The sequence below is a fragment of the Eublepharis macularius genome, chromosome 1 (assembly GCF_028583425.1).
Source record: "Eublepharis macularius isolate TG4126 chromosome 1, MPM_Emac_v1.0, whole genome shotgun sequence".
NCBI classification, from domain to species: Eukaryota; Metazoa; Chordata; class Lepidosauria; order Squamata; family Eublepharidae; genus Eublepharis; species Eublepharis macularius.
Window position 1 is genome coordinate 24,931,240 of NC_072790.1, and position 13,291 is coordinate 24,944,530.

Here is a 13,291-nt window from a genome sequence, read left to right on the forward strand (position 1 = left end):
TTACATATACACTTGGTGATCATTAAGGCAAGCAGCATAAACCAAATGAATCAACCGCCTATACAAATGTACAAATGTCAGTAAATATTACAGATGCACACTGGTTGCCTAGTTAATGCATTTACCTGCATTCCTGAAGTTTTAAAGATGCAAAGTCCTTTCCTACATGTCTCAGAAGGGTACTTAAAGCCTAAAGGGCAAAGGTGCTCCTTATCTTTTGGGTTGGGTGGTCATATGAACTCATAGTAGCACGTGTTATAATCTCACCAGGTTTGAGGTGATAGAGTAGATGTTCACATCCTCTCCTCCAATGAGATGCCCATCTCATTTCCATCCAAAGAGACATCCATCGATTGAATGATGCTTAATAATGCATACAAATAGGGATGTGTTTTCAGCCATACATTGACACCTGGCAAGGCTCATGGATCCGATGAGCTATGGACTAGCAGGGATCCAAGTCAGAACTTTAATCAAATCAACAGGAATTTTGTTGTATTGTCGAAGGCTTTCACGGCCGGAGAACGATGGCTGTTGTCGGTTTTCCGGGCTGTATTGCCGTGGTCTTGGCATTGTAGTTCCTGACGTTTCGCCAGCAGCTGTGGCTGGCATCTTCAGAGGTGTAGCACCAAAAGACAGAGATTTCTGTCTTTTGGTGCTACACCTCTGAAGATGCCAGCCACAGCTGCTAGCGAAACGTCAGGAACTACAATGCCAAGACCACGGCAATACAGCCCGGAAAACCCACAACAGCCAGGAATTTTGTTGTTGACTACAGAAAAGGCAATTTTGGCCCCAGCATTTCCAGGACAAGATGAGAAAGGGCCCTAATGTTTTCTAATTTTCTGGCTAAAAATTGGAGTGGGATTTCTACCCAGAAATGACTGCAGTATGTGACCATCCATCCACAGTCAGGAAATGCCCCCACAATCACAAAAGCTACAAGTTAGAGGCAGCTAAAAACTGGAATGGGGTATGGGTCAGTCTCACAAAGGGGCAGGGCAGGAACTGAGCGTTCATGCTTTTCAGCAGTGTTATTGATGGTAGATTGTCTTCCAGAACATTCCCCTGAGCTGGGAAGCCTCTACTATGCAATTTCTTAGCTAGGGTTGTTGCAATGAGGCGGCTGTACCCTTTCCTACGATGTTCAGGTAGGGTATAGCCATGGATCATAGTAGCAAATTGGTCAGTCAGACCCCAGGAAACGGGACTTCCATTTTCATCCAGGACACAGACACTAGGGAAGCAGCAAATCAGGTTGACCAGGTACTTCCGGCACTGTTCACTGCCTCCGCGGGACCAGGTTTCATTCAGCAGGCTGGCATGGGACACGTCAAGAGAAGCCAGTCTTGGTGCAGGATTTAGCCTAAAAAAAAAGGGCTCCACTTTAACTGCATTGCAAGGATCACTGTAGTTTGAAATTAAGAATGCTACTTGAGAGGATGGTGCCAAAAAGGCAAGAGGAGACATATACTTGGAGAGCAGTATGCTTTAGACAGGGAGGGTTTGTGGTCCCTCCCAGACACAAAGAGGGGAGGGCAGGAGGTGAAGGAGAACCTTGGATGATGTTTAGGACCTTGGGAATGTTTAGTTTGGAGAAGAGGAGGTTGAGGGGGGACATGATTGCGCTCTTTAAGTATTTGAAAGATTGTCATTTGGAGGAGGGCAAGGAGCTGTTCCAGTTGGCAGCAGAGGGTAGGACGCGAAGCAATGGGCTTAAATTACATGCACAAAGGTACCGACTGGATAGTAGGAAAAACTTTTTCACGGTCAGAGTAGTTCAAAAGTGGAATCAGCTGCCTAGGGAGGTGGTGAGCTCCCTTTCATTGGCAGTTTTCAAGAAGAGGCTGGATGAATACTTGTCAGAGATGCTTTAGGCTGATCCTGCACTGGGCAGGGGGTTGGACTAGATGGTCTGTATGGCCCCTTCCAACTCTATGATTCTATGAGAACAAACAGGGCTCGTGAAAACATGGCCATACCTTTACTGATTATATCCACTGGTATGGCATAGGGCATGGATCCCGCCATCAGATTAACTGCTGTCCAATGGCACCACTTCCCAGCCCATCTGTTGGGAGCCTAGTATGAGATGGCAAGTGATGTAATCCCACTATGTGGTTGCCCTGCCCCCTGGGAGTGGGTGATGGCCCCTGAGCTGTGTGACTCCCTGAGTGGCTTCCCCCAAGATCTCTTAAGCAGATCCCTAAAATGTGGTAAGGCAGCATGCTGGCACTCTCTCTCCCCTAATGGATCCAACTCAGAGCTCCAAACAACTATCAGTAACTTGTGACAAGGCAATTAACTAGTAACCAAGTGCCCTGGACCTATATGTACCTATAGACAGAGGGAAGGAGGGTGGGCAATACTGGGCCCAGGTCATATCTATGAGCCCTTCCAAGCACCATTCCAGTCCTCTCCTGCCTCACCAAGACAGGCTGTGATTGGGCGTCTGGTGAAAACAGCATGTGCCACCATGGCTGCTCTGGCAAAAGTGGAAGAGCCCGCCCCCAAGACTCTCTGTGTGGCAAGAATGACCACAGAAAAAGGGGAGAATGGGGTAGCACCCACCCTTCTCCTTTGTCCTGCCTTTGCCATTGCTGCAAACTAGTCGCTAGATAAGTCCTGGAACCCTCTTGTGAGATGTTCAGAAATCTTGTGCCTCTTTCTAAGCTTTCCTCTTTTTCTGTGTTGTCCCTCCCCAGCTTTCCTCTTTTTCTGTGTTGTCCCTCCCCAGCTTTCCACTTTTTCTGTGTTGTCCCTCCCCTCCACCCTCTTTTTGTATGCTCTTCAGCATCCTATGCCGCCTGCCCTGTTTCATGCACCACCACCCCCACCCCGGATCTTAGGCTCCTCTGACTATGTGCCTCCTCCCAATCCACACAGCCCCCTTCTCTCCGCACTGCTTTCTTGCCTACCTTTGGCAGAAATGAAGGCTGTAACTTCGGCATATTGCTGGATTTAAACTCTGGTGCCTCCCCAGCACTTCCGAAGCAATATGCAGAGACAAGAACAAACTCCAGGTGTCACATGGCGTATTTATACAATGCAGTTAGAATGAAGCAGGCTGGGGGATTTTTAAATAAAATGCAGCAGACCCACACCATTTAATTCTTTACTCTGGCATGAATCCAGCATCAGTATTGCGATGGGAAATGATCAGACATACTTAAGTTTAACCTCTGGGAGTGCATCTGGGTCCGGATGGATCACCATTTGGAAAGACGACTGCTTCACGTCCACGAGCTTGGGCCCAGCAACAGCTTTGGAAACCTCGAATAACCCATCCTGTAACCCTGTATGTACAAAAGTACATATTTTATCTATCCAGCAGAAAAGTTCGATTAACATTAATTCCTGGTGCCTTAAATCTAGAAAAAACTATCTCGCAAAGTACGAAACTGACCAGAGTTCTCAAAAACTCTTGGGCTTCTTCAGAAATTCCCCCGTTCTTTCAGCCTAGAAAGAACTCCCAAGTTCACTTTGCATTTCTCTTGTCTTTTGTCAGGTTCTGATTGTGTTTAAGCCAAAGAGACTCCATTTTAATCTTGTCAGTGTGTGTTAAGTGTTTCTTTTGCAGGTGGGGAAACTACTGCTGGAACCTTTACAGAGAGAAGAGGATTGTGGTGTCTACATACATCTGCCTTCCTGATACCCTTGAGAAATTTTCATTCTCTCACCCTCGGGTTGTTTGTTTTGAGAACTGTGGGGGAGGGTGGGGCCTACAGGGAACTGCTTATTCTGTACCTCATCCTTTGCTTGGCATTCGTAACAATTTCCTAGTTCAGCTAAGATCCGTGTATCTTGGAATGTGTACTCTAATGGTTGACTATCTCTAGTAAAGCCTTTTGAAACCAAAGGACTTTTGTCTTATTGCAAGAGGGAGGCTGAGTTGCAACTTTTAGCAAGCCACAGTCTGACATTTTGTGACGAATCACCTCTGTTCCAATGCCTTGGCCGGAGGTGACGGATACCAAGGCCGTGCCTGACAGGGACCCTTTGTTTGATCCATATGTCTCAAGCCCGGGAGGAGTGGAACCTTCTACAACAAGTCAACCCGTTCCAGGGGGAACGGAAGCTGGTCCTGTTACAGTGTATCCCCTTGTAACCGCAAGAGCTGGCACCCAGGACGTCCAGAGGGAGTTGGGAGCTCGACCGCGGGCGGCGGCGGAACCCCTGATATCGCTGCCTACGCCAAGGCAGTGGGGCTCCAGGCCTAGAGAAGCGAGGGAGAGGAGAGCAAGTACAATGTTCTCCCGGTCGCTCATCGATGTGAGACGAACGGTCGATCCGTCTATGGAAGAAGGACCTAGCATCATTTGGGAGTTGCCCAAATGGTCCAAAACGCCGATTGAGGCACGGGCCAGCAATCAACCCTGGTTTTTGTGGAATAAGGAATTAGATCAGATGGAGGAGTGGGACCCCCGAGGGGCCGACAACACCCAAGATTGGGAGACCACTCGACGCGATCTCATGAGTTGGGACTATACCGAAGTGGCCATGTGGAACGTGCCACAGACGGGGCAGCAAGGGTCGGCTGGTCAAAACTGGCAGCAATTACATGGAACAACCTCATTTATGGTTCACTGAATTATGCAGATTAAATATACAATCCGTTTTCTCGCTCTATTTTATTTAAAGAAGAGGATCTCTTACCAACCAACTGCTGAAAGAATCAAACCCATGGTTGGATAATGCTTGGAGACAATTAAGAACCAAAGGTCCCTGTAGCTCCCCACTGATTCTAACAATGGAGCAGTCAGATGCTGCAGAAAAGCCGTCAACCTTCTGACTGCTCCCCAGCAACTGAGAGAACCATTCTGCCTCTAGCTTAGGAGGCTCCGTTTAGCCATCAACCTCCGCTCCATAAATTTGTCTAACCCCCTTTTAAATCCATATTAAAAGGAACACATGCTCACGCCATGACACAGGAAGGAAGCACCTTGCTAAATCTGTCTCCTTCACCAGATCTTCTAATACTTTGCCTTGTATATGAAAACCTTTCTTTAGAATTTGATGTTGCATTTATGCTTCCTTGCGTCTCTTGCCCAGCAAACAATAGGCTTTACCCTGTATCTGGAATACTTGCTCCCAGTTTATAGTTTCTGGGTTCTCCAGCAATGCCCAATATGCTTGTAAATCCTTGTAGAAAACAGCGTAAGCATTGGTAAAGGGGTCTAGATCGTCACTTTCAGCCTAGGTTTAAAAGAAACAACACACTTAAATTCAATTTATAAGTCTCTCTCTTGCGCACATGTTCTTGCAAGCAAAACGGTTCTGAACAGGGGCCCTGCACTACCAGGACTGATGCTCAGAGAAAGGAACTGTGTTCAGCTCCATCTGGGGCAATCCCAATCACCCTGCCTGGAAAGTCAGGCAACAGGAGGGCAGTCGAATGCCACTGTATGAGATACAAGTTTCTAGAGCTGCTGCTATCCATCCAGCTGGGCAACTTGGTGCAGAAAGAAGCCATCAGATTTTCTCTGCCTTACTCCCAATCCAGGAATCCCATCCAGTGCAAGAGATAGTTCTTTGCAAAAAAAAAACAGCTGGTTATTTTATACACATTTATAACCTACTTTCGTTCCATCAAAGACCTCAAGGTGGCAAATTTGGAGTCCCTGAGTAGACTCCCGTCCAGGCACTGACTAGGCCTTTACCACCTTAGCATCAGTAAAGGGCAGTGCCAGATCCCTCCTCCATATCACCACTCCTACTTGTAGCAGGTGAAGGGAGCTTGGCTCTTGAAAGCTTAGACTCTGGAAATTCTTTGCTCCTGGACTCAAACCTTGATCCTCCAGCTCAGAAGGCAAGCCACAGTTTAGTACAGGGAGAATCTCCCTGAGTTCCCAGGCCTGGCCATATCAAAGACCCAACATCCATCACATTTTAACTCTAAAAAGGACTATGAAAAAAATTGTGGGGAACAACTGGCCATAATAAACCAAACACTGCAGAATATAAATGATAACCATAGAAGATCATCTCTTTGAGGCTCTATTTGCCTCCCTCTGGTGCTTAAGAGAGTGGGTAATATTAGAATATTCTGCTCTGTTGCCCTCTAAAGAAATTTGTGTTGAAGTTTCCTTTTACCTCCCCCAAATACGGGGGGGGGGGGGGCATTCACAACATCTGGAAGATAAATCACCACCCACATTCACAGAGATGGGCCATACTTCAAAGAACTAACACTTCTTATGCAGGTCTACACCCGTACGCCATATTAATTAATGCGCAGAAATCAACCTCCTAGTGCTGAGAATGTATTTATTTAGAAAAACTTTATGCTGGTTCTTCAGGCAATGACAGCCTTGGATATGGCTTCCTCTAGTTACTTTTTCTAATTCATAATACCCAGAAAAATAAGAGGTGCTTTGGTGGAACAAGCCTAGACTGCAGCCCTTGCTGTACCTGTCTCTGCCGGCGAGTAATGACAGCTTTAAATTCTGGCCATGAGTCCACCACCACTTCCTTCTTGAAAGGGTTTCCTCGGTTGATATTCAGCACTGCTCCATACACCTTCCACAGAGAAAAATATCAGCTAATTTCAGAGGTTGGGGTGTGAGTATGGGTCTTTTTGTATCACAATTGTTTAAATCATCATCCTGACAAGAAACTCACTTATTTTTGTCCTACCCTTCCTTTCAAGGGCTCAGTGTAACACACATGGCTCTCCTCAGGGCTTTTTTTCTGGGAAAAGAGGTGGTGGAACTCAGTGGGTTGAGAAAATGGTCACATGGCTGGTGGCCCCGCCCCCTGATCTCCAGACAGAGGGGAGTTAAGATTGCCCTCCGCGCCACTTGGTGCGGAGGGCAATCTCAACTCCCCTCTGTCTGGAGATCAGGGGGCGGGGCCACCAGCCATGTGACCATTTTCAAGAGGTTCCAGAACTCCGTTCCACCGCGTTCCCCCTGAAAAAAAGCCCTGGCTCTCCTTTCCTCTTTTGAACCTCACAACCACCACAGGAGATGCTTCAGGAGAGATGTGAACTGCCTGAGGTTGCACAGCAAGCTTCGTGACAGGGTAGGGCTCTTGAACCAAGTCTCCTTGCCCAAGCTTAAACACTGTAACCAACATACCACACTGGTATGGTTCTGGTGCTCCAGGAAGATGCTCTTCCCTTCGCATCCTACGAATCTCCCGTGCAAATGAAGATCTACTTTCACTAGGAACTTAGTGGCAGCCTCATCCTTGATTCTGGGAGCAGACAGAGCAGAATTTATCTACTTTTTCTCACCTTAAGCATTTCAAATGGCATCAATCAAATGCTGCGCTCAGCCAAAACAAAGGGAAAACAAGGAAGGCAGCACTGTTTTCTAAAAACAACAAATTAAATGAGCCACAAAAGCAGCTTTTAAATCTGTTTTAATGTCACCCTCCAAAATTCTTTATAATATTTTGTGTTTACTGAAAAATTTTGAAAGGAAGAACTTCTCACAGAAGAGACATGGAATGGCCAGTTTGTCTGCACTTGAAAGATACCTGTGTAAAAAAACTTTCAGAAGTGTTTCAACAAGAAGGTACATTTTACCTGCCTTTGAGGCCTACTTTGCTTCCTTAGCTATAGCATTGAATGGGGCCGTTTTGCTTGAAGAGAGGTTGGCAAACTAGAATCCACTCCCTTCTTTACAGTTGGCAACTTATCACATAGTAAACAATTACACAATGGCACTCGTTACCTAGAAAATCCTGGCCACTCATGCTTATGTAACCCCCATGAGCTAATTGGTTTAGCCCAGTAGGGCGGAGTCAGTAGCTAGAGCCAGGCAGCTGCGGAAGAAGCTGGTAGTTGGGGAGCTTAATAATAATTAATATGCTCTTATCACCTTGAGTAAAGTGCTCAGAAATGTTGTATGTGAACAATATGACTAAAAGTGCTTTATCAGCAAAGTTGGTGTTTGAAGAAAAGTCCAAGTCTACCCCTACGTTTTTTTGTCAGATTATCATCGCCATTGACATGAATAAATTGTTATGGGTTATAATTTTGGACAGATTGAAATTGTCTTATGCAAAATTGTGCCAGCTATCTTCCAGGTGTGAGCAGCAAAACAGAATATAAGTTATTACATTATTAAGTCTGAGTGCGATTGTCCAACATGTGAAAGTCTTGCAGTACCTGATCTGAAGAAGTGAACTGTGACTCACAAAAGCTCATACTCTACCACAACTTTTGTTAGTTTTATAGCCGCTACTGGACTCTTAATCTTTTCTACTGCTACAGAGAGACTAACATGGCTCTTGATCTATCTTGCAGTACCATAAAGACTGACACATTTTTACGGCATCTTATGATTGCAATAAATGTTGAAATAAATGTTAGTCTTTAAGGTGCCACTGAACTTTTGTTTTATTTTGTGATGACAGCCTCACACTGCTACCCCTTTGTGATAATCTTATGAATCAAATGTTTTGTGAACTTATTTCACAAAAAAATTCATTCATCTTTAATCACAAGATGCTGTCGTTTGGCTGCAGTGGACTCATATGGCTTCCCTTCTGGGATTTGTGCAGAACATGCCTGAATCTACAAGTCAGTTTGGTATAGTGGTTAAGAGCGGCAGGACTCTAATCTGGAGAAATAGGTTTGATTCCCCACTCCTCTGCTTGAAGCCAGCTGGGTGACCTTGGGTCAGTCCCAGCTCTCTCAGAACTCTTTCAGCTCCAGCCACCTCAGAAGATGATTGTTGTGAGGATAATAACAACATCATACTTTATAAACTGCTCTGAGTGGTCATTAAGTTGTCCTGATAGGCAGTATATAAATCAAATATTGTTGTTGTTACAATATCAGCCCTGATTACAACAATGAAATAAATGGAGCAAAAGCAATACTAAGAGCAAAAATCAGGGAATAAGGAACTCCAGATATATGTGATGAGCAGTGACTCACCTGCCCATTTTGCCCAGCTAACAAAGCCGTTTCCCACCCAAGCAACTGCAGTGAGGCCTGGAGGTGCTGCTACTGCTACTGTTTGCTCTTGGTGCATCTTGCCAAGTACCCTCAACCTTGCCCTGTTATTTGCTGAAACTACTATCTTCAATTCGATGTTGCAGATTTCTTTTTTTTCACTCCAGCTGCTCTAAGCCCAAACCCACAAGTAGACAGGCATGAACAGAAAAAAACTCAAACATGGTGTTCATTGTTCGTTGCCATCCACGAACAATGAACAGCGAACACTGATGAACACAACCTGTTCATGAACATGTTTATTGTTTGTTGTTCGTGGGAGCCAGAAGGCTCTCCTCCAGCCATCAAGATCCCTACCACATCACTCCCAAAAACCCTACTTGAGCAGGCAGCAGGAAATGTACCAATAATAAATAATAGCTTGGGCCCAGAGCCCAGCAGCAGCCCCGGAACCTGAATGGGTAGATCCCTACCGCACCACTCCCAGAAACCTTACCTGAGCAGGCAGCAGGAAAGGTACTAGTAATAAATAATAGCTTGGCCGAGAGCCTGGCAGTAGCCCTGGAACTTGAAGGAGTAGATCCCTACTGCACCACTCCCAGAAACCTTACCTGAGCAGGCAGCAGGAAAGGTACTAGTAATAAATAATTGCTTGGCCGAGAGCCTGGCAGCAGCCTTGGAACTTGAAGTAGATCCCTATCCCACCACACACAAAGGAAATTCAAGCTCCAATGCACTCTCTCTCTCAAAATGCCAACAGCGACTTTCTCTCCCTCACTGTCTGCAAAAGCAGAGCTGGGAGCCCCCCTCCCTCCTGCTCTTTGCTTCCTTGTAACAAATTTGGAGCTCCACACTTGAAAGGAAGACCTGCCTATCAAGCTAAATTGGGCTTAGATTGGGGTTTCCAGGGCAACAGCAGGAGTTCAGACAGAGTTCAGGCAGTCCCTGCCTCCAGCTGCCAAGGGAATTGATTGCAGGTGCCAGACTGTCTGCCTTGACGAACACCTGTTTGTTTAGAGTTTGTTTAGAATGGGGCCTCACAAACAGCTTGTTCACAACGAGCTGATTGGGCTGTTCATGGCTTTTTTTAGTTCGAATTGCTGTTTGTGCCCATCTCTACTCACAACTCAAGCTTTCAACAAAGGCCCAAACAAATGGAAGAGGATGGAGTTGGCCACTCACAGCTTCCCGCCTTTCTTCTTGCCCAGTATTCTGGTGCCCTTCTAATGACTCATCTGCCTTACCTTGAGGGATTCAGGGAAATACTTCATCAACATGTGTTCCAGGCTCTGCAGCTTTGTGGAACAGTTCAGCACCAACATCTTCTGGGAAGTGGTTAACATCCACCTAGATATGAATGAGGATAGGTCAGCAGGTAAGGGCAATTCACAGAAGCAAGCCTGCATTGCATTGCAGAAGGGCAAGCCTGAAGCAGGCTCAGAAATAACCCATCCATTGTACTTCTACATTAAATAAATTATTTACTTGTAGTTCATTGATTTCATCCAGGAATAAAATTCCTATGAAGAGATTTTTTATATATATATTAACAGAACATACACTAATAACATTATACAGCACAATGCAAAGTAAATAATACAAGCTGTTTTAGGTCCTCCATTGGGGAGAAAAGGACTATATAAATATCTAGAACAGACTTGGTGCATTCCTTATAAAAGTGTGTTTGTGATGGGGAACTGCCAAGGAAATTTCATGCCACACCTGCTACACCCTGTAAAATGTAAGGGTGTGTCCAACTGGACTGCTTGAGGTCATCATGGGACAGGACTTCTGTCAGCCCCCAGCTTCTTGCTTCCTTCTCTTTTTGCAGTCGAAATCACCACAGGAAGTTGCCTTATTCAGAGGTGAGATGGTCACACCATTGATCCATCTGATAGCAATGCCTGTGATTGGCAACATTTTTCCAAGGTCTAAGAGCCAAGCTGCAAGTGACAAATTACACTTGCCTGGAAAGTGAACAGGCTCACGTGTATTCCTCCCTGTTCACTTGCCCTCCACTTGCCCTCCACTTGATCACGTGGAGGGCAAGTGGAGGGCAAGTGAACAGGGAGGAATACACGTGAGTCTGTTCACTTTCCAGGCAAGTGTAATTTGTCACTTGTAGCTTGGATCTAAGACACAGCTTTTCCAGGTCTATCTCCCAAGATACCTCAACTGGAGATAGCAAAGCCTGGGAGTTGGACCCTGTGAATGCGAAGAGCACAGTCTACCATCCAATTGGCAGATTGATCATTGTATGCCCACTTCCTTTTCCCAATCCATTAACTCAGTCCTTGGCTAACTGCCTAATTCATAAAACTTCTCAGCCTCCTCTCTAGAAAATATTCAGTGACAAAAGAGAAGGCAGAAATTAAACAGTATATCTATGAAAGGGGACAAAAGTTAGCAGCAACCATGTCTAATTCTGAGTACGGCCCAGAGTGCCAGGGCTTTTTTTTCAGGGGGAACGCGGTGGAACGGAGTTCTGGAACCTCTAGAAAATGGTCACGTGGCTGGTGGCCCCGCCCCCTGATCTCCTGACAGAGGTGAGTTGAGACTCCCCTCTGCCTGGAGATCAGGGGGCGGGGCCACCAGCCATGTGACCATTTCCACCGAGGGCAACCCACTGAGTTCCACCACCTCTTTTCCCAGAAAAAAAGCCCTGCATGTAAGGAAGCCCTTCTAAAATTAGTGATCCAAAGACTATATTGTGTAATCAGCTAATTAGTAACTCTCCTGCCAACCATGTATAGGTGAAAAGGCAAGTCTCTTTGAATTAGAAAGCGTAGAGATGTGAGAGAACAGAAAGAAATGGAAACTTTTTGCAGGGCAGGGGGGAGTCCAACTTCAAAGCCTTTTTCAAATTCTTCCAAAATTTGAGCAGCATAGAGAAGAAACTCCTATGGAATATTTTCTTTCAAAATTTGCAAAATACTTCTTAGGGCAAGGTTATGTGCTATAGCAGCATGGGGTGCAGCAGTTTGCAACTTTCTCAAGTTTTGGGTATACTAACAATTTATACAAAATGAAGAAACTAATCGGAAGATATTTATACTTTAAAATTCCATAAATATGCCAAGGAGAACAATTGTATATGCTGACTATGGGTCTCACCACACGAGACAAAATACACTCGTAATTCAAGTGTATTTGAGTGTAATTCAAGTGTATTTTGTCTCGTGTGGTTTGATTCTCAGTTATAAATTATGCATTTTATTTTTTTAATCAGTAAAATATTTCAGTAGGGAAGAATTGCATTTATTTCAGTTCCCATTCATTCTCTGCAAACCTCTTCCCCCACCCCCCATGGCGGAAAATGTTTTCCATGGCTTCCAAATTTCTGGACATTTTACATCTCCAGGCAAGCACAAGTCATTTAAAGTTTTGTAGCTCCAAAAAGCACATTGATTGGCTCTGGCAGCCTTTCCAGTTGTGTATGAAAATCCTTCTAAAGAGAATATGCAGCCATCTCAATATATTCATATGTTATCATATAGAGAGATCACGTACCTGCTGCTGCCCTTCCAGCCTGTTCCGTTAATACAGCTGGGCACTAAGAAACAGGCAAGGAGTAACGCCTTAGATTACCAACAGGTCTTCTGGGATGAGGGGAAACAAAGCAAAGGCAACCCTGTGGGAGAGAGAGGCTTAAGAAGCAGCCTTTTAAAAAAGGGCGTAGTGAAGGTCAGAGATCCTGGGGTAAACTCACTGTCCGAGAGACACTCAATCCGCCTGTATCCATTCCCACAAATGACCAGGTTTCCTTGTACTTTGGGAATTATTAAATACAATGCTTAATTTATACTTCAGACTTTTACACTGTGTGACAGAGGGTCAAATTGCACACATTAGGAGAGGCTTCTGGGAAACATGCGACTTCTGTGCCCTTCCTTGTTTCCCAAATACCTAGAACCATAGAAATATAGAGCTGGGGGGAATCTCAGGGGTCATCTAGTTCAACCCCTTGCACAATTCAGGAAATTCAAAATCTCCCCCCCCCCCCACACACACACACCATGTACCCTAGTGATCTTGGCTCTATGCCCAGAGGAAGGCAAAAAACCCCTTCCAGGATACCCAGCCAATCTGGCCTGGAGGAAAATTCCTTCCTAACCACCTCTTTTCTTTAATATGTGAAATACTCACCAATGTATCTCTAATTCTCCTTACACTCTTATTTGAGTATACAAGTTACCAGAGTGCTGGAAAAATGGATTTTGAGGTAGAGGTGAGAATTTTACTTTTACTTGGAAAAAGACTTATTCTCTTTTCCTCCATTTGTGTAATTTATTATTAATAATATGCTTATATACTGCTCTTCTAGACAGATTAGCGGCCCATTCAGAGTGCTGAACAAAGTCAGTGTGATCATGAATTACCTTG

At 45.1% G+C, this 13,291-nt stretch overlaps 1 protein-coding gene across 1 annotated transcript; it reads right to left on the bottom strand.

Annotated features, from left to right (window-relative positions):
- Window positions 1–829: 829 nt before the first annotated feature.
- GLYATL3 (glycine-N-acyltransferase like 3) lies at window positions 830–12,481 on the bottom strand. Its single transcript, XM_055001154.1, has 6 exons — window positions 12,419–12,481; window positions 10,153–10,255; window positions 6,412–6,519; window positions 5,070–5,196; window positions 3,170–3,296; window positions 830–1,366 (listed from the first exon to the last, which is right to left on the bottom strand). The coding sequence occupies exons 2-6, from the start codon at window positions 10,249–10,251 to the stop codon at window positions 940–942; spliced, it is 888 nt and encodes a 295-aa protein (XP_054857129.1). The 5' UTR covers window positions 10,252–10,255; window positions 12,419–12,481; the 3' UTR covers window positions 830–939.
- Between the last annotated feature and the right edge of the window lie 810 nt (window positions 12,482–13,291).